This window comes from Quercus robur, chromosome 5, assembly GCF_932294415.1.
Source record: "Quercus robur chromosome 5, dhQueRobu3.1, whole genome shotgun sequence".
NCBI lineage: Eukaryota > Viridiplantae > Streptophyta > Magnoliopsida > Fagales > Fagaceae > Quercus > Quercus robur.
The window spans coordinates 40982854-41009607 of record NC_065538.1 but is presented as its reverse complement, the minus strand read 5'-3'; the positions used below and the strand labels follow the sequence as shown (position 1 = coordinate 41009607).

The 26754-nt window shown below is 37.5% G+C and overlaps 1 protein-coding gene across 1 annotated transcript; it reads right to left on the bottom strand.

Annotated features, from left to right (window-relative positions):
- Positions 1–3148: 3148 nt before the first annotated feature.
- On the bottom strand, positions 3149–6101 carry LOC126725936 (sphingolipid delta(4)-desaturase DES1-like). The gene is made up of 2 exons (XM_050430961.1): positions 5719–6101; positions 3149–4210 (listed from the first exon to the last, which is right to left on the bottom strand). The coding sequence occupies exons 1-2, from the start codon at positions 5869–5871 to the stop codon at positions 3392–3394; spliced, it is 972 nt and encodes a 323-aa protein (XP_050286918.1). The 5' UTR covers positions 5872–6101; the 3' UTR covers positions 3149–3391.
- Positions 6102–26754: the final 20653 nt, after the last annotated feature.

The window sequence follows — 26754 nt, the reverse complement described above, 5'->3', positions numbered from 1 at the left end:
CTGGGAAGTGATCCTCCCAATCTGGAGTAATCAGAGCTCTATCAATCCTAGACATCGCTGGTTGATCAATATCACTTGACCATGTAAAACTACCTCCTTCCAACGGCAAATCAATCAAGTTAAGATCCTTAATAAATTTAGAGAATTTTTCCATAGCTAGGGTTAAACGAGTCTCACCTCTACGCTTACTAGGAGAGCGAACAACATTAAAATCTCCAAGGCAGCACCATAGTATCCTTCAATACTGCTGAATATCCACTAACTCATCCCATATGTGGCCCCTCTCGTTATTCTCATTTGGGCCATAAACCCCTAAGCATGCCCATATAAAACCATCCTCCACCCCTTGCCACTTCACCGAAACTGAGAATGCACCAACCATAACCTCCACCTTATCCAAAACCCTTTTATCCCACATAATCAAAATACCACCAACAGTCTGATCAGCCTCCAAAACAGCCTAATCCACATATGGACAACTCCACAAACTACAAACCAACAGTCTATTCATGCTAGCAATTTTTGTCTCTTGTAAACAAACAACATCACACTTCCACTCCAGCAACAAATTCTTCACCACAAGACATTTTTGAGAATCATTTAAACCTCTAACATTCCACGAAATCATTCTTATCTTCATTACCACGGTAATATCCCCACCTACTAACACCAGCGCTAAACCAAACCTCTACCTCCCATCATAATTCACCGAAGAGATCAAGTTTCGCAGCTCTCTACATCCCTTGTTTTTGGACTTAGCCACTTTTTGGCTACCTATTGCTTTCTGGTGTAGCACATTGGCTGCCTCCATCTCAGATTCTAGCCTTTGTAAGAGAGCAATGCACAACTTCTCATGTCGAGTCATTGACAACCCAACTAATTTACTGAAACTAGGAATTTTATGTTTCACCCACCCAGAAATATCCAACTTAGCCTCAATACTCAATACCTCAGTGACCTCCTCCAACTCTGCCGAAGATGATGAAGCACTCGGAGTAATAATCCTCAGAGGTAAACAATCTGTTAGTTCTGTTTCACCAAAACCTGCAGAAAAATTAACTACATCCTCCACAAGCATGACCTCCCCAGAAAGCCATCGGGAGTAAATGTTGAAGAGGATGGGCCTGAGTAAGTTTTGGAACAGTTCCCAACCTCTGAGAAGCCTGGGCTTGTGGTCATCGGGCTTAACTTATAAACAAGATGGGCTTTTAATTGTTTTAGACCTAGCCCGATACCCACCTTCTCCACTGACCCAGGCTTCACATAAACACCATCGGGTTAATCATCAGTCTCATGGAGTGGGTAAAATCTGCATATGGCTCCTCGGCACTAAGACCATCGAAGATAGAGCACTGAGCTACCACTGAGGGCATCGCGAGACTACCCATTTGACCAACCACAATCTTATAGTCATCAGCTCTCGTCGTAATCGCCGGTGAATGGTTTCACACCTGAATCACTGGCGCTAGTGACTTCTCGGCGTGAAAACCACCATCAGCTGTGACGGCGACCACCCTTGGAAGCTTACCAAGTTGACCTAACTCATTCCGACTCAGCGAGGCTTTATGGAGGGCAGTGGACATCACTGCCAACGCCGACATGTGGGCTTTAGGCTTTGGTAGGCTCAGGTCAGCTACCGAGGAGCTCTCATCCACTTCCAACCTGAATGGGCCTGTGAGCTCTAAGTTAAGGAAGCCCACCTGTTGATCACAGTAAGAGTCTTGACCCACCACATCTTTGATTTGAGCCTGTTTTACCCATTTAAAAATTTTTACTCCCCCTTTCTTGCTATCCCAAGAAACCTGTCTCCTTCCTTTCACATCAACTTCCACAATTAACCCACTCCCTGTCCAGCACTGTCCAGCAAGGTCTCCTTATATCACTCCTCTTCCCATTTTCGTTTGATTTTGAATTCAAACTAAATCTTACTGGGATACGTTTCCTATTTTCTGCCAGAATTTGCTCACTTAATTCTGTATTGACATTAATGCACTGCTCCCTCCTATCCCTTCCTCCCACCACCATTGTATCAGGCTTGCCCACCGGAATATCCCCCACCATAGCACCTGTGAGTTTCGAATTCGTCGCCAACAACCCCCTTGACTGATTCTTCCTCTCCACAAACTCCCCCTGACTCGAAATTTTCTCCTTATCCTTGGTTGTAACATGTTATAACCGAGTCACCTCCCTTGGCTGCACCTAACCCTTCGGTGCCTCAACAAAAGACCGAGAGGGATGAAACCCCGACATTCTCCTCTGTGGCTGAGACACAAATTTGGCCTGGCCTAAACCACCAAAAGCATATTAGTCAGGTTCCAACATCTTCCTCAGTTCAAGCCCAAAGACCTTCCAACCATTTTGTGCTTTAAGTTCAGACACTAAAAGGAACTGACCAAAGGAGTTTGATCTCCACTGCAAAGTGTACGCGATATCTCCTTCCCTAAGCGTAAAAAACTGTTTTGGATTGATTTCGACCACCGTGTGTTCTATATTCTTCATCAACCATAACGTTGCATTTTTGCCCATGAATACTGACTTCATGAAATGTTTGCCTCGTTCGAAAATACGTAAGGAGAAAAAGGTTCCTCCTTCCTCAACCACCAATTGGAAAAACTTAAATTCAATGAAAAAACTACGAATTCCACCCATTGAAAAAACTCTGAAACCCCACCCCACAAAGCTGCACTACTCAAAGCAAAACCTTGTGTAGCACCTTCACACCACATGCAATACTATCAACAACAAAAACACCATGCAATGGGAAGATGTCTCCTGTGTTTTGCTTACAAGGGTTCAGTTTCTCCTTCTTGACCAAAAACTAAGATAACATCACAGTCAGAACTAGAAACCTCTGAAATACAGAGATCTCAAGTAATTTATTTTGCCTGCATCAGCTGCATCTTTAGGACTCCAGATTATATGCAAACATGTATTAATTGAGCCAAAAAATTGCCACCATAAATTTTGCTTGGATTTCAATTTTCCAGTCAGAGAAAACAAATTCTACATTGCAAGAATTGAAAGGAGCACTTTACATACAAAAGCAAAAGAATGAAACTGCACACTAAAGCTTACTTAGTGCCAAGTATAAGAGTAAGAAACTCACAAGTTCTGTGTGTGTGCGCGCTGCACGCGTGAGAGAGAGAGAGAGAGAGATTACTATAGATATTATTATCAATATAGATATACCCCACATCTTAAAGGCATAAATCAGTAAACAGATGTTCTTCTGAATTGTTAATGAATGAACAAACAACTAACTCTTTTAGCCTAAAACTAAAGCACTCTTCAAAAATGTTACAAATACATAGCGAATTACAAAGGTAATTACCATTACCAATCCAGGGAAAGAGGATAAAAAATATGGAACAGGTAATAAAAATGAAAACACCTATTCATTTTTCTTTACCTTCCTCTTCATTCGGCTAAAAGGCCCAACTGTTCGGTCCATAACATACATATAAATAACCTGGCTCCAAGATTTATATGAGTCTAAACCTTCATAGTACTCAGGTGCAATCTCCTTCACCTTATACAGCTTGTTCCCAGGAATTCTAGGGAAATCATGGTGCTCGTTGTGGTACCCCACATTCCATGTCATAAGATTCAGGGGGCCATAATAAGAATATGTCTCCTGTTCAGGGTTGAAGACATAATGCTCCGAAATGAAGTGACCAGCCATTGGGTGCATCCCACCCCCAACAAATGTGGAAAGGATCAAATAGGCAAAAGATTTCCAGCCCCAAAAGTAAACTATAAATGCATCAAGGGATATCTGAATAAATGTGTTGATGAACTCCCAACAACCAGGAGGCTTTGGTTTCAGAAATAGAGGCCGGAAAGCATAGAAGAAGAGTTGCAAAATGACCCATATGCTTTTGGAAATAACATTTGTCACAAGATGAGCTTCAGTGTGACTTGGAATGTCCATATCAATGCCATCTACACCTTGGAACCGATGATGCTCAAGGTGATATTTTTGAAAGGTGACAGACATGGGTACACCAATAGGGAGGTTAGCAAAAATCCCAAGCCAACGGTTGTATACTGGGGTTGAGAAGGCAAGATTGTGGCTGAGCTCATGGATGGCCAAGAAGAGGTTGTGGTTGAGAAAAGAGCCAAAGAAGTAGGCTATTGCCAGTATCTTCAGCCAACCAGCATTCTGGAGCAAAGTTGCCGTCCATAGCTGAAGCAAAACAACCACAGCAATCTGCAACACCACAATTACAAGGGCATGAACATAATAAAATAGCTGATATGGTATTGTAAGACTGAATACACTTTAAAGTAAAATAATCACTATATAAATTCATCACTGAAAAATAAGCAAATTACTACAGGCTTTCTTAATTGTGTAGTTAACCAAATAAATAAGGTTCCGAATACGGTCATCATCTCTTTCATAGGGATTTTCATATATTTTCGAAATTGCCTTCAATGCAAACAAACCAATTTTGATATCCAGTGATTAAAAACACAGCCAAACATCCTATTGACGTTCAACAACATTTCCAATAATCTCGCTACTTCATGTTTCTTTCTGCATACTTGTTGGGGTTTAAGAGGGTGTGCACAGGAAAGAATGTTTTAAAATTTTAACAATACTAAAAACCAGCCTTTTGCTGGTCAAGTGGCTCATAAATTTCTACACAGCTTCAAAGACATAACAGAACATTTAGATGAATGCGTAGGTAACATTTTCAATAATATTACCATTTTAAAGCCAAACATGCTCATAAATAGACAATTACCCTTCTTAAACCGTATGAGAAAAGCTTCTCAGTTCCAAATCACTCATTTATTCTAGAGCGCTACTTGTTAAGATTTCTCTAAGTACCACATCTAGAATAAGAACAATCATCAAACTAAAAAAAGAAACTTCCAGTACAAGCAAATGAGAGAGGTGCAGGAGTCTAACTAGGCACATAAGAGCAGATTGACTTTTTTGTTCCTCAGAAGAAAAAGAATAAACTATAAAATATGCACACACAGAGCACTTATATTATGGAGATCTCATGAAACCCATTACAAATTATCATAATTTGGTGGATTCCAGAATCACTATAAACAAAAGACAGACATTGACACAGAAAACTCAATTCTAAATACTAAACTTAATAGAGGGAATATACCTAATATAATGTTTTTATAGACAAGATGAAATAGTAGTTCAGTTGGCAAGTTACACACGCATTTCAATGGGTTTGAACTCACAACCTCACACTCTATATACAAGAATTATTTGAGACCGCATCCATTGGCTTAAAGACAGGATGAAATAATGACAATGAGATTAACATAATGAAGGAAAACCAAAATGCAAAACAGCAAAATCCTGTAGTTTTAACATATCTTCTACATGAAGCAAAGTCCCAGTCTAGAATTTAATATTCGTTTAAAAAATAAAAATAAAAAAGCGAAATATTGGCAATCCATTGATTAGCGTGAACCAGAAATTATTTGAATTAAAACAGATCCATGGCAGATGCCAAAAATTCGCTAACAATAAAATCTCTTAAAAACCCATCAAATAAAATTGTAAACAAGCACAAACCTGATAAACAGGATTGATAAAAGCGGCAAAAAAAAAAAAAAAAAAAAAAAAAAAAAAAAAAAACCCAGAAGTCCAAATTGAAGGAAAAAGTAGAAAACTTTAAAGAAAAAAGAATTTACAATGCAGGTAGCAACGAATATTGAAACATGAAGAAGAAGAAGAACCTTGAAGAGAGCAAAGGGGTCAGGACCAAAAAGATCCTTGATCTGAGGGTACTGAGAGAGAATCTGGCGGCGCCTGCTAGCGTGGGGTTCATCTGTGTACGACCAGAAAAAGTCAGTCGCCATTACTCCTTCTCCTTCCTCTCTCTCTCCCATCTCTCTTTTCTTTTCTATAACACCTCCTCTCCTCTCCTCGCTGAGTTATTGTTTTGTTTATTAAGTAGTACAGTATTTCAAAAGAAACCAACAAAGAATACGAACGTGAGAATGAGCTGTGTCTGTGAGGAGAGGAGAATAATACTAAGATTGGAAACAGCGTTAACTTTATGTTACGTTTGTTTGGATCTCATTGGCCGTCATCCCCGGTTTTACAGCTATGCAAGCACAAGCAGCAGAGCTCATAGATACCACTCTCTTTGGGATTTTTTATTTTAGATTCAAATTGTAATTTCCACCCTAAAGTTTGAGTGTCATTTTGATTTTTGTCCGTTAACTTTTAAAATTTTGGATTTCTATCTCTAAAGTCAAGACTTTTGAGTTCCATTTTGAAACCATCCCTTTCATTTTTTTAATAAACAAACACAAATAAGGAGAGAATTTGATTTTAGCAAAAAAGCACGCTATAAACTTTACTAAAAACAAATCATAGTAACTTTTCATTCATACCAAATCTTACGTATCAAATATGCCTACAAGTTATTTTTTTTTCTTAATAAACACAAGTTACTATGAATATCTAGTTTGAAGACCAATTCTTCAAATTCTTCTTCAAGACATCACATCACATCAAGCAAAGCTACAGCACAACACACGACATTTCACAAACACCCACATGCACAACTCCCTCTACCTCTAGCAATCAAGTGAAAGATTCATAAATAAGAATGCCTACAATTGTTAGGAGTTTATATCACCTTCAAGTTTGCCATCAAGCTGTTTGAACTTTGAAGGAGGGATAATGCATGCAGGTATAACACACCAACCACTATAATATACAAAGATTTTTTATTTTATTATTATTTATGTAGTTTGGCCATATTTTCAATTTGATTCTTAAGTTTCATAGCTTTCATTTTGGTTCTTAAATTTTTAAACTAGTTGTCATTTTGGTGCATATCATCATTCACTTATGGAAAACTCCTACATGGCTAATGATAATTAAGGTTTTTATATCAAGCGTTTTTTGTAAGTGAGATAATGGTAGAGACCAGAATAACAAGAAGTTTAAATAAAGACTAAAATGAAAGTTGTGAAAACTTGAGAAACAAATTGAAAATAGGGCCAACATATAGAGATCAAAAAGGTATTCTAGCCTTATACAAATAATATATATATATATATATATATTCATCCATATCATGCATTGTAACATGTTGAGTAAATTAAGTACATGACAAGTTTGCCTCCAGATTTGAATATTTAGTTTGAAGACCAATTTCTTATCATTTTTGCTTTATTTTTTAGATTGTAACTAGAAAACAAAATCATGTAATTTTCTATTTTAGTATAATGTAACTAGGATCAAAATCAATGCAATTTTTATTTTTCTTAGATTCTATCTATGGTCAAAGCCATGTAATTATTTATTTCTTTTGATCTATTAATGTAATTTGTCAACACCCCATTTTGCAACCTGCATTTAGCCTCACGCGGGGGGTAAAAGGATAATTTCACATTGAAAATAGGCAACTTAATTATGCCCATTAGATCCTTAATTTCGTTTCGTCAAAATGATCTTGATATTATAACGATCAAATTGACTAGTCCTAAGCTTTAATTGGATCATCAGATTGAAAGTTATCATCAAATCAAGTTTTAATGGCCGAAATGCACTTTCACAAATTGAGTCCGACTATATGTGATTATGAACAATTGATTCCAATTAGTTATAATTATAATCAATTTGAAATTAATGACATGTTATAATTTGATTGGCGAGGACTACATCTTATGGTAAGGTTGCATACACTTGATTAATTAGATAATCAAACATTAATTATTCAAATGAGTAATTTGCGTAATTATCTTTTTAACTGGGGTAAATTTGGAATTTATTAAGTTTGAAATGGAAGTGATTCAAGCCTATTAATGTTAATTGGAAACTAATTTGGGGCCTATTAATATTAATTATGCTGAAACTATTTTCTGACAAATAATCTCTGCTCACCATTTCATTGCTATCTCTTAGGATATTTTGAATTTGTGAGTGAGTTTAATTTTTCTAGAAACTAGACATCTGGGGCTTCAATTTTAGCACAAGAACGAGACAATTTAGATTATAATTGAGTAAGATATGATTTTTTGAATTTGGCTTTGCGGATTGTTACAGGTTCTACGGGAAAAACCAAATTCTTAAGGCATGTTTGGTAGACTGTAATAGGCAATGTAATGTAATAGTTATTCTTATGATTTAGTTATTCTTTAGTTTGGTTATGTTTTGGAATAGTCATTCCTTATCAATAGCTATTCTTCAAAATGAGGAATAACTATTCCTCTTTAAAAGGTTGTATTAGTTATTCCTTAGTAAGTATAATAATTTCAAAACTTAATATATTTCCAAATAAACAAACTTTCCATATACATCTAACAATTATAAAAATAAAAAATCATAAAAAATAATACATATCTCTCTTAAATTTAAAAATAACAATTTTTAAAGAGATATAATTGTATAAGTAAGATATTTCCTAAAATAAATGTTAAGTTTCATTCTAATGTTATAACTCATAACCAAACTAATGAATAAGTTTAGTTATTACATTACAACACATTTTATTACTAGTAATAAATATTACAATTCCTGTCCTAATCTCCATTCAGTGTACCAAATATACCCTTAGTCATTTTACTTGCTTATCACTCTCACCAACCTTCAAATTTAATACACCAGCTTTCTTTAAATACTAAAATAGGGTCTAGATTCATGATTCTCTTTTATCCTTTGTCAACCTTCATTAAATGCTCTTCCATTCATATTTTCTCCATCGCTACTATATAAACCCCTCTCTCTTTCATTCCAAGGCACACAGAAACACCCTCTCTTCTCCCCTCTTGAGTTCTAGTGAAGTAGAGTAGTCTTATCATATCTTGGTCTTCTTGAAACTTAAGGTATTGAGTGAGACTTACTCTCCCTCTCCTAGTTCTTCTTCTCTATTCTACCCTTAGGCCTCGTTTAGGAGGAGTGAATGGAAATGAATAAAAAGAATAATTTTATAATATTCTTTCCTTCCCTTGTTTAAGAGTTTTAATGGAGGGAATGAAAAGTTCATTCCTTTATTTGGGAGTTTAAGTGGGGGGGAATGGAATGGGTATGTGGGAACACTCATTCCTCTCTATTTCCTTAAAATCTCAAATTTTCATTCTTCTCGAAATTGGGAGGAATAGGAGGGAATGAAATTAGATGATATAATTTTTTTACTAAAACTCCCAAAATACCTCTATATATTCAACCCTTTATTTTAAAATAAGGGTCTAATAGTAATATTATTATAAAATGATTCAATTTCATTCTCTCTATGTTACTCCCAAATAAGATTACTTATATTCCATTCATTTTCATTCCTTAATTTTAAAACATCCAATCAAGGTTACTTAATTCCATTCCATTCTATTCTTGTCCATTCCTTTCCCTTACTTAAATACATTACATTCCTTTTTATTCCCTTATGATCATTTCATTCCATTCCATTTTCTGCCTTTCCCTTATGAACTCCCAAACGAAGCCTTAGGACCTCTACCAAGAGCTTCCTCCTCCATTGTGGGATCTTGCATGCAAGTATAATTTTTTTCCCTAATTTGTTTTTTTATGTTGCTATGATGAGAATTTAAGATTAAAGCATGCTGGTGATTATTTAATTTCCTTGTATATGTTTGAATGTTCTTAATATTCTTAAATGTTCATATGCGTTCTTCACATATTCTTAGTTGTTCATCACATATTCCTGCATAACACTAGCTTTGATCTTATATTCACGTCCAAAATATGAAAAACATGTTAGTTTCATAATTCTCTCAAATCCTTAAATCTAGGATATTACCATCCACACACATTCACTAGAATTTATTTTTCAATCGAAATGCAATGATTAATAAATGGAATTAGTGATTCAACGTGCAAATTGATTGATGATGTATTGGATGATATGATATAAGTGTTGGTCATCATAGTTTAGAAGACCGGTTTCACCGGGTAAGGTGGGTGCCTAACACCTTCTCATCTTATAACATAACCTCTGAGCTTAGATCAAAGGTTAGTAGATCAAATGCTTATCCATGTAATTTTCAATCTCTATATTGTAACTAGGAAATAAAATCATGTATTTTATCTTAGATTGTATCTAGGATCAAAGCCATGTAATTTTCTATGATCAATGTACATTCATTATCAAATCAATAAAATGATGAATTTTTCAATTATAGTTTTCTTACCTTTTCCAATAATCAAATAAGTGGCGATTCCATTATAAAACCCTTATCTAAAGGGGAAAATATAATTAGTCGAACCTCTATTTTGAAAGGCAATAACTCGACTCCACCCATTCACATGGGTTTGGTCCAACACCAAAACAGGTTGGGGGCGTGGTCTCTTGCATAATTCAATTCAATATCAATAAAGATGCAATTTCATTCATGGTTTTCTTATTTTTCCATAACATAATAAGTGGTGACTCCAAACACTAACACACACAACGCATCTCCAAGGATTTCCAAGACCCATTAGGTTTAGCCTAAGTTTTAGAAAAAAAAAATGGGATCCTCACAATACCATTGATATGGAATTGACTACCTTGATCTCTACGTATCGAAGAACATAGAGCCAAACCAATTCCTAGATTGGTTACATAGTGATTAAGTTAATCAGCGAAAAGCTAAGGTTGGGTAAGATATTACCAATTGCCCGAGTCCCCTTTCAATCTTTTCTTTTGATCTTACATTATTAGTGAACAGGGGTTCTTGTTTTAGGTGCCCATCTATGTACAATGAGAGAAAATAAGAGAGAGATTTTAATGGTTTTTCATTTAAATGTAATATTATTTTGCAAATTGCTGAGTTGAGTTTAGCAATTGTTTTTGGTTTTAGGTGGTGTGTTTGATAGGGATTTTAGGTTCATTTTGGGTTTTATGGAAGGTGTTGAAGGTTTTTAGGTTTTGTTGGAGGAATTAACAAGATTGGGGTTTTGAGTTTGGTTGACAGTTGTGGGCATAAGTGCCCATGACCATTGGGGGTACGCCTTGGCCTAGAGTGGATCATGGTGGAGAAAAATGGAGTCACCACCTAGATTAGACCTAAGTACCATATATTAGCGCCTTTCGTGGAAAGACTAATCTATTACCAGAGCACATATCCGGAGTTTAGGTATGGGGATGGGAAGGTGTTAGGTACCCAACCCCACCCGACTCGTGAGTTGGCTTCCACTCATTGTGTTCCACATCTTAATCCCATTAAAGGCAAGCTCAAAATCGTTATTCTAACTCACACATGCATCTAAGACATACAAACATGACATAATCATCCCAAAACCTAGCATTCATCTATCATGACATTTAAACACTTATTTCCAAGGGTAGAAACACAACATGCAGAATCAAACAAGCATGTTACTTTACCTAAACATCAAAGAGATGGTATTCAAACAAACATGTTCATGTTCATCCCCAAGGCAAGATCATATTCAAAAGCGATGCATTATTTACCTCACTGCATCACAGCACCAATGCATCAATGCATGTTCATATTATATGCATGTTCATGGTAATTAATAGATCAAAATTCTAAAGTAGCATCAAAGGGGTAAACAAACAAAGCAAAGCAAAATAGAGAAGTAGAGGCTTAAAGATAAGAAAAACAACTCAGACAGAGGCATATTGTATAAACAAAACAAGGAAATAGAAACAAAAAGGCTCGGATTAGGGTTTCTGAGCATGAGTATGCGTGCACATACATAGGGCATGCATGCGCAGCCCAGTTGTATGCATGCGCATACTTTGAGTATGTGTATGTATACAATAAGCATGCACACGCATACATACCCTAAACCCTAACCCAGAAAACAGAAACACTAACAAACAGAAGCTAAAATCTAATAACCTAACATGCTTAATACAGAAAAGAGAAATAAATCTAAACTAAACAAACATATTAGAGCATAGAAAAACATATAAACACACATAAGCCAAGAATTAAAACAAGAGGAAAACAAAGACAAAACTTAGAACCTTTACCTCCAAACAAAGGCTCCTTAGCTTGATTTTGACTGTTCCCCTCAGTCAATCTAGTCACAGTCAAACCAAAATTAGTTAGTAAATCTTTGAATCTCGAAGATCAAGACTAGAAAATGTTTCAATTAGAAAAATATTGACTTAAGGGTGTTTTGTGGAAAAGTCCTTCTTTGATTCACTATTTTCTAGTGAATCTTGTGTGTTTTCCTTCAAAATATTCGTCCTCCTTTGAAAATCTACCATTTCAGGCTTTATATAGTCGAAAATAGGGGTTTGGGGTGGCTCCTAGACAATGTGGAATTCGTCCCAAACCAAGATTTAATGCAAAAAACCTTTCCTTTCTGGTTTATGGAACCCTAGCATGCGCACATATGCCTGTGTATGCGTACGCATGCATAAAGCATGCGCATACAGAGCTTGAGCATGCTTGCACATACGCGTGTATGCGTACGTATGCCTTAGGGCTTCCGTAGTCTTTACTTTCCAAAAAAAAGCTTAATTAGTCCAAAAAGAGTTATATTTTTCCAAAAACACTTCATTAAGTCAATTTCTATCCGATTGGGCCCAAAACCAACCTTGGGCTATAGAATTCTAAGTTTCCAACATTATTGGAGAACGGGGGCTCAAGTTGTAAGGGGTACAAAATACGGTATCTATAATAGTGTGAATGGAGGTTGGCAGTTGGGGGGGGGGGGGATTGTGTCATTTTGAATGAATAGGGTTTTAGCTTTTTTTTGGGGGGGGGGGGGGGGTTATGTTGGTTTTGAGACTTGGTTGTCAGTGATGTGGTAGTTTTGAAGAGGCTTGGGGGGGTTTTATAAGTTTGGATGCTAAAAAACTGAGTAAATCGATTTGGAAGGGGAAAATTGTTGTGATGCTTTTGTTCTATTTGGTTGAGCTTGATTGTGACAAATTTTTGCTTTGATCTTTCTATAAAAATTTTCTTTTATATGTTTTTTTAATAATAAAATTATAATTTTTTTGGGAAAATGAAAAAAGGTTCACTGCCATTAGGGCTGTCTAGCAACCCGGATAACCCGACCCACCTGACCAGACCAAACTGACCCGAGGCCCAATGGGTGGATTGGAACAGTTGAGGCGGTTGGTTTCGGATCTGTGCAATTCAAAACCCAAAATTTCGAGTCGAGTTACGGGTTAGGGTTTTGAAACTCGACAGATCTGACCCGACCGAATTCTCCTAATAGGGTTTTTGATTTACCCCTTGTGTCCTCCTTTCATTGGTGGAAAATCTCACCTCATCTTCAAAAGTTATTATTTTTTTCATCCTCTCGTAAGTTCCTAGGCAAGTGGGAAACAACTGTAAACACTAAACACCCTTATCACGTTCTCTCATTCTCAAATTTGAGAACTCAAACTCTCTCTCTTGGAAAAACACACAAAACACCACTCAAAAAAAGAAAAGCACACAAAACACTCCAATGACTCTACTAATAATGTATGTCTAAAAGTCTAAAAACTGGCAAGTTCCTTTGGGCTTTTATTTATGGGCTCCTATGTCCCTTTGGGCATCCATGGCCCGATTGCTTTCTTTGGACTTCCTCGGCCCGTTTGCTTAATTCCACACTCCCATGGGCTTTTTACTAACTTCATTGGGTTTCCCCGGCCCAATAACCTTATTCTCATCCTTGGGGTTCATGGGCCTGCCATAAACTCCTTACTCTCTTAGTTTGCATTGTCTTGGGCCTGCGGCGGCCCTTTCTCGCTTTTCTACCTCATACACTGCCTATGGGATGCTATTTCTTTCTTTCCTGGCTTCTTTGAGCCCGCTTACCTCTTCAAGACCCATTCGTTTATTTGTTGGGCCTGTGATCCATTATTCCTGCCACTTGGGCCTAATGGTTTTTTGCCATCTATTTTATCAATTTTTTGTTGCCCTTATTATTGGGCTTTCTTTCTATCTGCCTGGGCTTCCACAAATGGCCCTCAACACTGTCTTATAATCTGAGTTGTGCCACCACTGGTCATGGTCATTTCCTCATTAATGCGGCCAAAAAAATAGTAGTCTCGCATTTAATGCGGAGGGGATAGCTTCCACTCCCTTCTCTTCTCACCCTCCTCGTAACCCGTGCAAAGTCTACTTTAGTCCTTCTGTGATATTTTAGCTTCATGTACTTCTCAGGGTTAATGCTCGTCCCCAAGGCTAGCTGGTGCTCGTCCCCGTGGTTCAACCAATGCTTGTTCCCAAGGTTCGAGATGCATCCTTGAAAATAGTATTGGCAGCCCAGTTAAATGGGATTAGGGATCCTCATCTACACAAAATCTATAGTATTAACAGAAAAATATTTTAAGCTATATGACACATGCACATTGTGTTTTGTTTTTATAGAAAAAAATATTATTGCATTCTATCTCATCGTATCACATTCTATTTTGCGATATTGGGGAATCACTGTCAATACCTCGGTGTAGGTCCTAGAAATAGATCATAAAATAATTTTAAACAGAGAATGATTGTTTTTCTAAATGTGTTGAAACTTTTGATAATTGAATTTTAATTGCAATAATGTTATAAATTTTTTGTAATAATTTTGGAAATATAGTCACTTAAAATTATATTATGTTAATAAATTTAATATACTTATAAAAAGTCACAAGGCAAAATGATTTGATGACACAATATAAGATAGATTTTCCAAAGAATAAGGATTTATTTTTTAATAAGCCAATTCATTTGGGAGCTTGCATGTGGATCCACTTTTTAGTGCAAGCATGATGTGTACAACCTAACTTTTATTATTAAAACCAAACTCAGAAAAGACTATTAAAATAACATAAAATAGAATATTTTTTTCAAAAAAAATATAAAACTCTTGGTAGTAGAACTTTAATAACTACTATATCATATGTATAAACTAAAAAAAAAATATTTTAAAATATAAAAAATATATATAGTAAAAATACATATAAAATATTAATTAAGTTATATGATACATCCATGTAACTTAACCCTATGATTAACAAGTGGGGGAGGGCTATTTGAAATTAGGTCCTCTAAACAATGGATGTGGTTATTGTGTGCCAACTCAACTCGAAAAAAACATGCTTTTAATACGCTAAAATTAATTCTTTTTTGTTCAAATAAGTAATATAAATATATATATATATTTATAACTTTTTAAAATTTTATTATTATATCTTAGGTTTTTCTTTTTTGATAACATGGCAGTTAGGACTATCCACGGGTCAGTCGGATTGGGTTTGGAGTGCAATCGCCACTCGACCCGAATCATTTGGGTTGAGAATCATCCCACCCGTTGTCGACCAATAGAACCTTGTAAACCGAATACAACTTGACCCGGACTTAACGGTCAGGTATCGATCGGATATCATGTTATGATAACGCCTTAAAATGTATACTTGTTATATATTTATATAGGCGTTATCTCCTTATTATTATGCTTAATTTGTATAATTAAGCCATGATTTGCATTAGTCCCTATTATTTATCTTTACATAATTTCTTAAATAAAATGCTATTCATTGTGTGTAATTTTCTACTTTCAGGAAATCATGTGAGAAAGATGAGTTTACAGGAATTTGTGAGAGAATGGAGGCCAAACTAGAATTAAAGTGGAGCTAAAGGACCATGCTTAAATGTCTAAGGAGATGCAGCTGGAGTGCTTGGATCGTCTACCATGATTGGAAGCTTCAAATAAGGAAAGAAATCAAAGAGGCAGAATTTGAAAAGGAAAAATCTGATTTGAGTACTGATCAGTATTTTGGGCGTATCTCTCTCCTCAAAAATCCAATTGACACAAGGCTAGATGGGTTGGAACCATGACTTAAATATCTACAACTTTCCAGTTTTGAGTTTTTCGAAATTCTCAATTTTTGAAGGCCGAAATTAACTCACAAGTTACCGCTATAAATCTGGACGGAAATTAAAATAGTAAATGTTTTATTTTCTTTGGACATTTAGACATTAGGGTTTTGAAGAGGAGGCTGGGCAGAAAGAATTTTGACAGAGAAAACTTTGTATTTTTCTTTCTCTAATGGCAGCCTAAACTCTTTGCTAGGGCTAGGGGTTATGTTTCTTCTATACGGTATGAATATTCAATGTGATTCTTTCTAGAATTTTATCAACAACATATTTGATTGTTCAATTAGATTTCTTTTGATGTATTAGTTCTTCCATGCTTTCAATAAGTTCAATCATGTTTTTCTTATTGTTTAGAGGAATTTCTAATAGTTTCAAATAGAAATCAAGTTTTAAAGTGAATGGGTTTTTTCTGAAAGCTTTTCTAATCGCATTATTAATCAAGGTTATCATGCATTCTTGAATTGTCTCAGTTCAACCGAATCATAAGTTTTTAATTGTATAAGAACAATCAATTATGAAATAGATATTTTCTTAGATCACAAAGAATTTCATATCGATATAGGGAAACACCCCGATGCCCTAGTATTTACATTATTGATTTAAATCAGTTTTTATTATTATTCTTGTTAACAATCACCAAGCAAAAGTATTTTTCTTCTTCACCCAAATTGTGTTATTTAATTATATTGTCTTTGAATTTACCTTACTCCTTGTGGTTCGACCTCAGTACTTCGAGAATTATATTGCTACGATCTCCTGCACTTGGGAGTGAGCAAGCATGTTACCAGAATCAAAACTTGCATCTCCACTAATCATGCAAATTGCGAAGTCAAAGAGCAACAATATTCCCAAAAATATATTCAGATCCAAGTGGAAAAAAGGTTTATACCAGATATGCATAATCTAATATGGAAATGGAAATGATTTTTCATACCCAAATGGAATTATTGCCATTATTACTAATAAGAAAGCCAACAATTTGAACGATATCAACTAGAAAAATAATAGGAAAAAAAAATGACCAGCCTTGAATCAAGCAACATGTATTAGAAATATAATAGGAAACAAAAAACCCATGACCTGCCTTGAATCAAGAAAGACAAATTAGTAGAGTGAAATCTGGAATCAGATTTTGAAGACGAAAAAATTAAAAATTATGGAAATTAATTTATCATATTAATGTTTGAAAATATATGGTATACTAAATGAAATAGGGAGAGAAATTAGCAAAGATTTCAAAAGATTTTTGCCAAAATTTACCCCACTAATTTTGTTGGTCTTCTTGATTTTGAGCTCTTGCTATGAAAAGTAAAATGTTAAGATTTTTTTGGATATTTTGAAATCTTTGCTAATTTCTCTCCCTATTTCATTTAGTATACCATATATTTTCAAACATTAATATGATAAATTAATTTCCATAATTTTTAATTTTTTCGTCCACAAAATCTGATTCCAGATTTCACTCTACTAATTTGTCTTTCTTGATTCAAGGTAGGTCATGGGTTTTTTGTTTCCTATTATATTTCTAATACCTGTTGCTTGATTCAAGGCTGGTCATTTTTTTTTCCTATTATTTTTCTAGTTGATATTGTTCAAATTGTTGGCTTTCTTATTAGTAATAACGGCAATAATTCCATTTGGGTATGAAAAATCATTTCCATTTCCATATTAGATTATGCATATCTGGTATAAACCTTTTTTCCACTTGGATCTAAATAATTTTTTGGGAATATTGTTGCTCTTTAACTTCGCAATTTGCATGATTAGTGGAGATGCAAGTTTTGATTCTGGTAACATGCTTGCTCACTCCCAAGTGCAGGAGATCGTAGCAATATAATTCTCGGAGTACTGAGGTCGAACCACAAGGAGTAAGGTAAATTCAAAGACAATATAATTAAATAACACAATTTGGGTGAAGAAGAAAAATACTTTTGCTTGGTGATTGTTAACAAGAATAATAATAAAAATTGATTTAAATCAATAATGTAAATACTAGGGCATCGGGGTGTTTCCCTATATCGATATGAAATTCTTTGTGATCTAAGAAAATATCTATTTCATAATTGATTGTTCTTATACAATTAAAAACTTATGATTCGGTTGAACTGAGACAATTCAAGAATGCATGATAACTTTGATTAATAATGCGATTAGAAAAGTTTTCAAAAAAACCCATTCGCTTTAAAACCTGATTTCTATTTGAAACTATTAGAAATTCCTCTAAACAATAAGAAAAACATGATTGAACTTATTGAAAGCATGGAAGAACTAATACACCAAAAGAAATCTAATTGAACAATCAAATATGTTGTTGATAAAATTCTAGAAAGAATCACATTATATATTCATATCGTATAGAAGAAACATAACCCCTAGCCCTAGCAAAGAGTTTAGGCTGCCATTAGAGAAAGAAAAATACAAAGTTTTCTCTGCCAAAATTCTTTCTGCCTAGCCTCCTCTTCAAAACCCTAATGTCTAAATGTCCAAAGAAAATAAAACATTTACTATTTTAATTTCCGTCCACGTTTATAGCGGTAACTTGTGAGTTAATTTCGGCCTTCAAAAATTGAGAATTTCGAAAAACTCAAAACTGGAAAGTTGTAGATATTTAAGTCATGGTTCCAACCCATCTAGCCTTGTGTCAATTGGATTTTGAGGAGAGAGATACGCCCAAAATACTGATCAGTGCTCAAATCAGATTTTTCCTTTTCAGATTCTGCCTCTTTGATTTCATTCCTTATTTGAAGCTTCCAATCATGGTAGACGATCCAAGCACTCCAGCTGCATCTCCTTAGACATTTAAGCATGGTCCTTTAGCTCCACTTTAATTCTAGTTTGGCCTCCATCCTCTCACAAATTCCTGTAAACTCATCTTTCTCACATGATTTCCTGAAAGTAGAAAATTACACACAATGAATAGCATTTTATTCAAGAAATTATGTAAAGATAAATAATAGGGACTAATTCAAATCATGGCTTAATTATACAAATTAACAATAATAATAAGGAGATAACGCCCATATAAATATATAACAAGTATACATTTTAAGGCGTTATCATAACATGATATCCGATTGATACCTGACCGTTAAGTCCGGGTCAAGTTGTATTCGGTTTACAAGGTTCTATTGGTCGACAACGGGTGGGATGATTCTCGACCCGAATCTATTGGTCGACAACGGGTGGGATGATTCTCAACCCAAATGATTCGGGTCGAGTGGCGATTGCACTCCAAACTCGATCCGCCTGACCCGTGGATAGCCTTAATTGCCATGTTATCAAAAATGAAAAACCTAAGATATAATAATAAAATTTTAAAAAGTTATAAATATATATATATATATATATATTACTTATTTGAACAAAAAAGAATTAATTTTAGCGTATTAAAAGTATGTTTTTTTCGAGTTGAGTTGGCACACAATAACCACATCCATTGTTTAGAGGACCTAATTTCAAATAGCCCTCCCCCACTTGTTAATCATAGGGTTAAGTTACATGGATGTATCATATAACTTAATTAATATTTTATATGTATTTTTACTATATATATTTTTTTATATTTTAATTTTTTTTTTTAGTTTATACATATGATATAGTAGTTATTAAAGTTCTACTACCAAGAGTTTTATATTTTTTTTGAAAAAAATATTTTATTTTATGTTATTTTAATAGTCTTTTCTGAGTTTGGTTTTAATAATAAAAGTTAGGTTGTACACATCATGCTTGCACTAAAAAGTGGATCCCCATGCAAGCTCCCAAATGAATTGGCTTATTAAAAAATAAATTCTTATTCTTTGGAAAATCTATCTTATATTGTGTCATCAAATCATTTCGCCTTGTGACTTTTTATAAGTATATTAAATTTATTAACATAATATAATTTTAAGTGACTATATTTCCAAAATTATTACAAAAAATTTATAACATTATTGCAATTAAAATTCAATTATCAAAAGTTTCAACACATTTAGAAAAACAATCATTCTCTGTTTAAAATTATTTTATGATCTATTTCTAGGACCTACACCGAGGTATTGACAGTGATTCCCCAATATCGCAAAATAGAATGTGATACGATGAGATAGAATGCAATAATATTTTTTTCTATAAAAACAAAACACAATGTGCATGTGTCATATAGCTTAAAATATTTTTCTGTTAATACTATAGATTTTGTGTGGATGAGGATCCCTAATCCCATTTAATTGGGCTGCCAATACTATTTTCGAGGATGCATCTCGGACCTTGGGAACGAGCATTGGTTGAACCACGGGGACAAACACCAGCTAGCCTTGGGGACGAGCATTAACCCTGAGAAGTACATGAAGCTAAAATATCACAAAAGGACTAAAGTAGACTTTGCACGGGTTACGAGGAGGGTGAGAAGAGAAGGGAGTGGAAGCTATCCCCTCCGCATTAAATGCGAGACTACTATTTTTTTGACCGCATTAATGAGGAAATGACCGTGACTAGTGGTGGCACAACTCAGATTATAAGACAGTGTTGAGGGCCATTTGTGGAAGCCTAGGCAGACAGAAAGAAAGCCCAATAATAAGGGCAACAAAGAATTGATAAAATAGATGGCAAAAACCATTAGGCCCAAGTGGCAAGAATAATGGATCATAGGCCCAATAAATAAATGAATGGGTCTTGAAGAGGTAAGCGGGTTCAAAGAAGTCAGGAAAGAAAGAAATAGCATCCCATAGGCAGTGTATGAGGTAGAAAGCGAGAAAGGGCCGCCGCAGGCTCAAGGCAATGCAAACTAAGAGAGTAAGGGGTTTATGGCAGGCCCATGAACCCCAAGGATGAGAATAAGGTTATTGGGCTGGGGAAACCCAATGAAATTAGTAAAAAACCCATGGGAGTGTAGAATTAAGCAAACGGGCCGAAGAAGCCCAAAGAAAGCGATCGGGCCATGGATGCCCAAAGGGACATAGGAGCCCATAAATAAAAGCAAAACAGTGCCCATGACAGGCCACTGAGAAAAGGAATAAATTGCTGACCAAAAAGAGGTCCAGCAGGATTAAGTTATTACGGCAGGAATAACAGTTTAACGTTGCAAGAAATAAAGAAAATCAAGAGTGGACCAAAGAAATGTAAGGTCCAACATCAGACAAAGCCCAGCTCTTGAATGGAGCGGAAAACCAAAGAAAAGCCCACATAAAAGGATAGAAAACACAGACGGAGAGTCTCCAAATCACGGCAAACGCATGAGCAGCAGGTAGACTCTTGGACATATCTGAAAGGAAAGCACACGCAAGGCCTAGGCACCACCAGCCTGTACCCAGCCAATATAGGACGTGGTGGGGCCATGGGCCAAAGATAAGAAGTAAAGGGGGTATGATTTGGTGGTGGGGAGAGGGAGAAAAATCTATTTTACAGTTCCTGCCCAAGCCCTTTTGGGAGGTAAGTCTTGCTGGGATGACAGACCACCCAAAAGAGGCAAGTTTGAGGGGGGAACCGTTGGGTGCATGCCTAGAGGGAAAGAGAGAGAAAGCATTTATACCGTGGCAGGAAAGAAGTGCTACGGTAGACTGAGGAACGAAACAAACCTGCCTTTGTCTGGCAAGGGTGAATGTCACACAGACTAGGTGGTCAGCAAGTACGCTCAGACCAGACAAAGGCGGTTAAGGGGAAAAATGATAAAACATTGGTCACGGCAGGCACTATAAAAGGGCCCTTGCCGTGCCCTGAAAAGGGGACCGAAAAACAGAGTAAAAGAAAAGAAAAAAAGATAAGAAAGAAAACAATGAAGAAAAGAGAGGAAATTAAGGAAAAATGAGAGGTGATACAGTGGACATGCACCAATAGGTCGGTTTCCCTCTCTCCCCCTTCAAATCCTGCTCTCTTCCAAAACGTAACAAGGACTCCTTTTGGGCAATAACCATTCAGGTCCGACTCCCTCAAAGCCATTAATCCCCACGGCAGGATCTTTTCCTGGGAGATTATTTGCATTGAGAAGAGGCGTTCTCCCCTCTTTGGCTTTGCTTCAGCAAACTAAATTTAAAACTTGATTTATGCCCATTCTTGATTAGTTCATATTATTTTCTTTCTCCTTTACTTTCTCTGTGAATGACATTATCACAACTGTAATCATGTTTTATAAGTAGGGATTAATAGTCAGAATACTCTGTTTTGGTTATTGTTATTATATCTGCCTGTCGTAACTCATCTGAAACAGCTCTGCTTGCCGTAAGCCCACTCCTGGCAGACAAGGCATAAGTTTGTGCATAAACCGGCCCAAGTTGAGTTACAATTGGACCAGCCCCAACTCCCTTACTCAGAAAACATTCGGGCCCATTACCGCAGGAAGCAGCCCAGCCCAACGCACAATACGCACAAAAAGCCCCTACATTAAATTGGCGACTCCGCTGGGGAGTTGGAAAGCAGACAGTGGCAAAGGAAAAGAAAAAAAAAAAACAGAGACCCTCGCAAACAATGCCACCAAAGTCCAGGACAACACGAAATATGAGTGTCATACCCTCACAAGCAGAATCCAGGCCAACAACGCCTCACCAACAGCAACTTAACCAAATAGAAGGTGCTAACAGAACGGGGGCTGATCCTCAGCCTCAGACAAGAGTCCCCACAGACAATGTCAACACCTTCATCAAAGTATTGCAATCATTACAGCACTCGCAGCAACAAATGATGGATGAGATCCGTCAACTAAAGGCAGACAAAACAAAAGAGAAAGGCAGCTAGCATGACCCGGATCATGCGACAGACAGAGAAGAGACACTGGCAGGAGGTGTCCCACGGAACACAGAACATCGTTTCATTACCATGGCTGAAGTAGCGGCTCTCTTGGAGCAAGAGAGAGCCAGAACACCAAAAGAGAGGTTTTACGCATGAAGACCTCCTTATCCTCTAAAAGTACTAAGCAAACCATACCCCGACAGGTATGAACCAAGGGCCTTTGCCCAGTACGATGACAGGAAGGGAACTGCAGTAGAGCACGTGAGCAAATTTATTGACACCCTTGGCCCTTACGCAGCAGACGAGGACTTATGTCTACGGGAGTTTTCAAAGTCACTGTGCGACTGGGCATACACCTGGTACATTGGCTTAAAACCAGGATCAATCCCAACTTGGGATGACATGGTGGATGTATTTTGCACTAAATACTTTCACGGGGAAGAAACGGTAACACTCGCAACTCTACAAGCGATCAAACAAAGGAATGGAGAGAATCTGATGGAATACATCAAACGGTTCAGAGACATAGCACTTGATTGCTACGAGAAAGGACGTTACTAGAAATGTGCATGACCAATATGATTCGGGAATTTAGAGCTGTCCTGGAAAATCTGGAGATTTCCTAGTTCACACAGCTATTGCAGAAAGCTAGAAAGACGGCTCAGTCTGTAAAACCCAGTTCAGACAAGAGAAACGCCCCGCAAACTATGGTTGTGTCCACTGGAAATCAGAGAAGGAAAACATAGGGGAGGGAGTATGATATGCCCCCACCCTTGCCATGTACTCCTAAAGAGCTGGATGTGCTACTTGACAAATGGATAGCAGACGGGATCTTTAAACCCAACCAGGTTTTTAGAGAGCCCACGGAGGAAGAAAGGAGGGATCCTCGCTTCTGCCGCTTGCACAACTATGTACAACATCCCACCGCAGAATGTTGGGCGCTTCGCAGGCTGGTGCATCGCAGGATTAAAGAAGGTACATTAGAGCTAACCCAACAGGAAGTCCAAAGAAACCCACTCTCAAACCATAAGGGAAAGGGTGTAGCAGCAGTGGTGATATGTGCAGACCCGGGAGAAGACGAGGAAGAAAACTTGGCCCTGCCTGCCGTGGCGATTACCACTCTTCAGTAGAGTGCCAAGATCAAAAACCTATTTGACCAGTTGGGACTTACAGCAAAAGAAAGAAAAATAGCCATGGAAGCTTTGGTAAGCATCACCTCCGGGGTAGGGGTGGAGTGCCTGTCAACAAAGATGCCAGAAGACAGGGCCCTCTTGTAGGAATCAACAGAAATTACGTTCAGCAGTGAGGATATGGAGGTGGGGCACCCAGATCATAGGAGGCCTCTCTATTTAGCAGCATCTATAAATCAAATCCCCATCAAGAGGGCCCTGGTGGATACGGGTGCTTCCGTAAACCTCATTCCGTTGAGCACCTTGCAAGCCGCAGGAATTTCAGAAAGAAAGATCCAAGAATGCCTGATGGAAGTAACGGGGTTCGGTGGAAGAGGTGAGTATACCGCAGGCCACATTCAATTATGGTTGAAAGTAGGCCCTATAGCCTCTTTAGCTCGTTTCCATGTGGTCAGAGCGGAAGTATCTTACCATGTGCTTTTGGGAAGACCCTGGTTACACAAGCACTGACTAGTCCCATCCAACTACCACCAATGTGTGAAAGGAAGATTGAATGGCAGGATGATACGCATAGTTGCAAACCCCTCACCGTTCGAGCAGGCAGAAGCTCACTTGGTAGAAACCATGTTTTATGACCAATGGGCTCCATCTGGGGAAAATTCGATTTCAAAGCCACGAGGCACCTTTGTGCCTAGGTGGGAAGATGTTTAAGATGACCCAGAACCCGACTTAAGAGAGCTACTGGTGCGAAAGAAGAAAAGAAAAGAAGTGCCTGCCGCAGAGCCAGACGAAATACCTCAGTGCAACAGGGTCCGAGGCCTTGATGGCAGGATTGTGTATAAATTATGAAGGTGCATGGGGCCCACAGGTGAGAGGCAAGTGGGTCCCACCCAAAAAGGGCAACACAAGAGTTTGGCATGTTGCGTTGCTGAAGGAAGTTTGGGAAAAGAAGAAGAGAAGGATGAGGCAGTTGCGGCAGAAAAGGACATCTAGGTTATGGCAGAGGAAGAGTTGGAAGAAGTTGACTTAGGGTCTGATTCACGAGAACCAAGGCCTATCTTAATTAGTGCAAGTCTGACAGAAAAGGAGAAATCAGAACTCATACTGTTGTTGAAAGAATTCAAAGACGTTTTTGTTTGGGATTACAATGAAATGTCAGGGCTCGATCCCGGGCTTGTTGCGCATACATTGAATGTGGACCTAGAGGCCAAGCCGGTGGCCCAGCCTGCCAGGATATTTCACATAAAAATAGAAGGGCAGATAGTCAAAGAAGTGCAGAAGTTGCTAGCCGCAAGATTTATCAAGCCTATCCAGCATCCTCGCTGGCTATCCAACATAGTACCAGTAAAGAAGAAGAACGGCCAAATAAGATGCTATGTAAATTTCAGAAATCTCAACAAAGCTTGTCTAAAGGACGAATTCTCATTGCCGAACATGGATTTACTAATAGATTCCGCTACAGGAAGCGACATGTTCTCATTCATGGACGGTTTCAACGGGTACAATCAGATCAAGATGGCACCAAAGGATGCAAAGAAAACTGCTTTCAGAACACCCATGGGCAATTTCTACTATACTGTGATGCCCTTCGGGTTAAAAAATACAGGTGCAACTTATCAACGAGCAATGACGGCCATATTTCAAGACATGATGCACCAGGAGCTAGAAGACTATGTGGATGACATAGTGGTTAAGTCAAGGAGAAGAGAAGAACACTTTCATGTGTTAAAAAGAGTATTCGAAAGATGCAGAACTTTTAAGTTAAGAATGAATCCCCTCAAGTGCGCATTCGGAGTGTCCTCTGGGAAATTTATGGGTTTCCTGGTTCACAGCAGAGGCATAGACGTGGATTCGGCCAAAGCCACGACCATAGCAACTATGAGACCTCCAGCCACAGTAAAAGAATTAAAGAGCTTCTTAGGAAAAGTCTCATATATTCGGAGATTCATCCCTGGGTTGGCATCAATCACCTCTGCCTTCACCAAGTTGCTTAAGAAGGGGCAAAGTTTTGAATGGGAGGAAGCGCAGCAAACGGCCTTCAAAAGGCTACAGTAGATAATGATGAACCTCCCCACGGTGCAGGCCCTTATTCATAAAAGACCACTGCTACTCTATTTGGCCACCAACTCGTACGCCATCGGCACACTAATCGCTCAGGAAAATGGAGATGGTATCGAGCAGCCAATATTCTACATCAGTCGTGCCTTAAAAGATGCAGAAACTTGTTACCCAAGGGTAGAGAGAGCGTGCCTAGCCATTGTATACGCTTCGCGGAGGTTGCATCACTATTTCTTGGCCTACAAAGTATGGCTGATGACTAAGTCCCACGCCATTAAAGCTCTATTACAACAGTCGATCCTCTTCGGCAAGATATCCCAGTGATTGCTACAGTTATCACAATACGACTTGAGAATGGGGACACCTAAGGTAGTGAAAAGTTAGGCTATAGTAGATTTATTGGCGCAGTTTCCAGGAGAGGAAGAATTCCCACTGGATGATGAAGTTCTAGGGGAAGTAGTTATGGCAGAAGAAATCAGGGAACAGTGGGTAATGAAATTCGAAGGGTCTTCTACTACCCATTCCGGAGGGGTGGGAGTAGTTTTGTATCATGAAGAAGACAAGGCAGTGGCGCTGTCATTTAATTTGGAATTCCCCTGTTCAAACAACACGGCAAAGTACGAGGCCTATCTAACTGGGCTTGCCACGGCGCTCGAAATGGGAGTCAAGCATTTGAAAGTACTGGGAGATTCGAACTTGGTTGTCTGCCAAGCCAAAGGAAGCTTTTCCTTAAAGGAGCCTAGCCTAGCCCCGTACAGAGCGATGGCCTAGAGAATGGAAGAAAAATTCTCAACCTTTGAAATAGAACATGCTCCGAGAAATGAAAATCGGTTTGCGGAATGCGTTAGCTGCACTGAGTTCGCAAATAATCTTTAAAGGGAATAGCACTAATATAGAAGTTAGCAAGAGGGAAGAATCCATCATTGAAGTGTTGAAGGAAAAGTTCCGGGAGGAACAAGGCGAAGGGGATTGGCGAATCCCCATAAAAGAAACCTTGGTGAAGGGAGACGATGCAGCAGGATTGAAGATATTAAAAGACTATGCCTTGGTAAAAGGAGAGTTGTACCGCAAGATGTCAGGTGGGGTCTTA

Coding starts and splice junctions, on each gene's coding strand:
- LOC126725936 (XM_050430961.1), bottom strand. CDS start 5,871: ATGGGAGAGAGAGAGGAAGGAGAAGGAGTAATGGCGACTGACTTTTTC. Junction 4,211..5,718: donor ACCCCTTTGCTCTCTTCAAG/GTTCTTCTTCTT, acceptor GTGGTGTTGCAG/ATTGCTGTGGTTGTTTTGCT.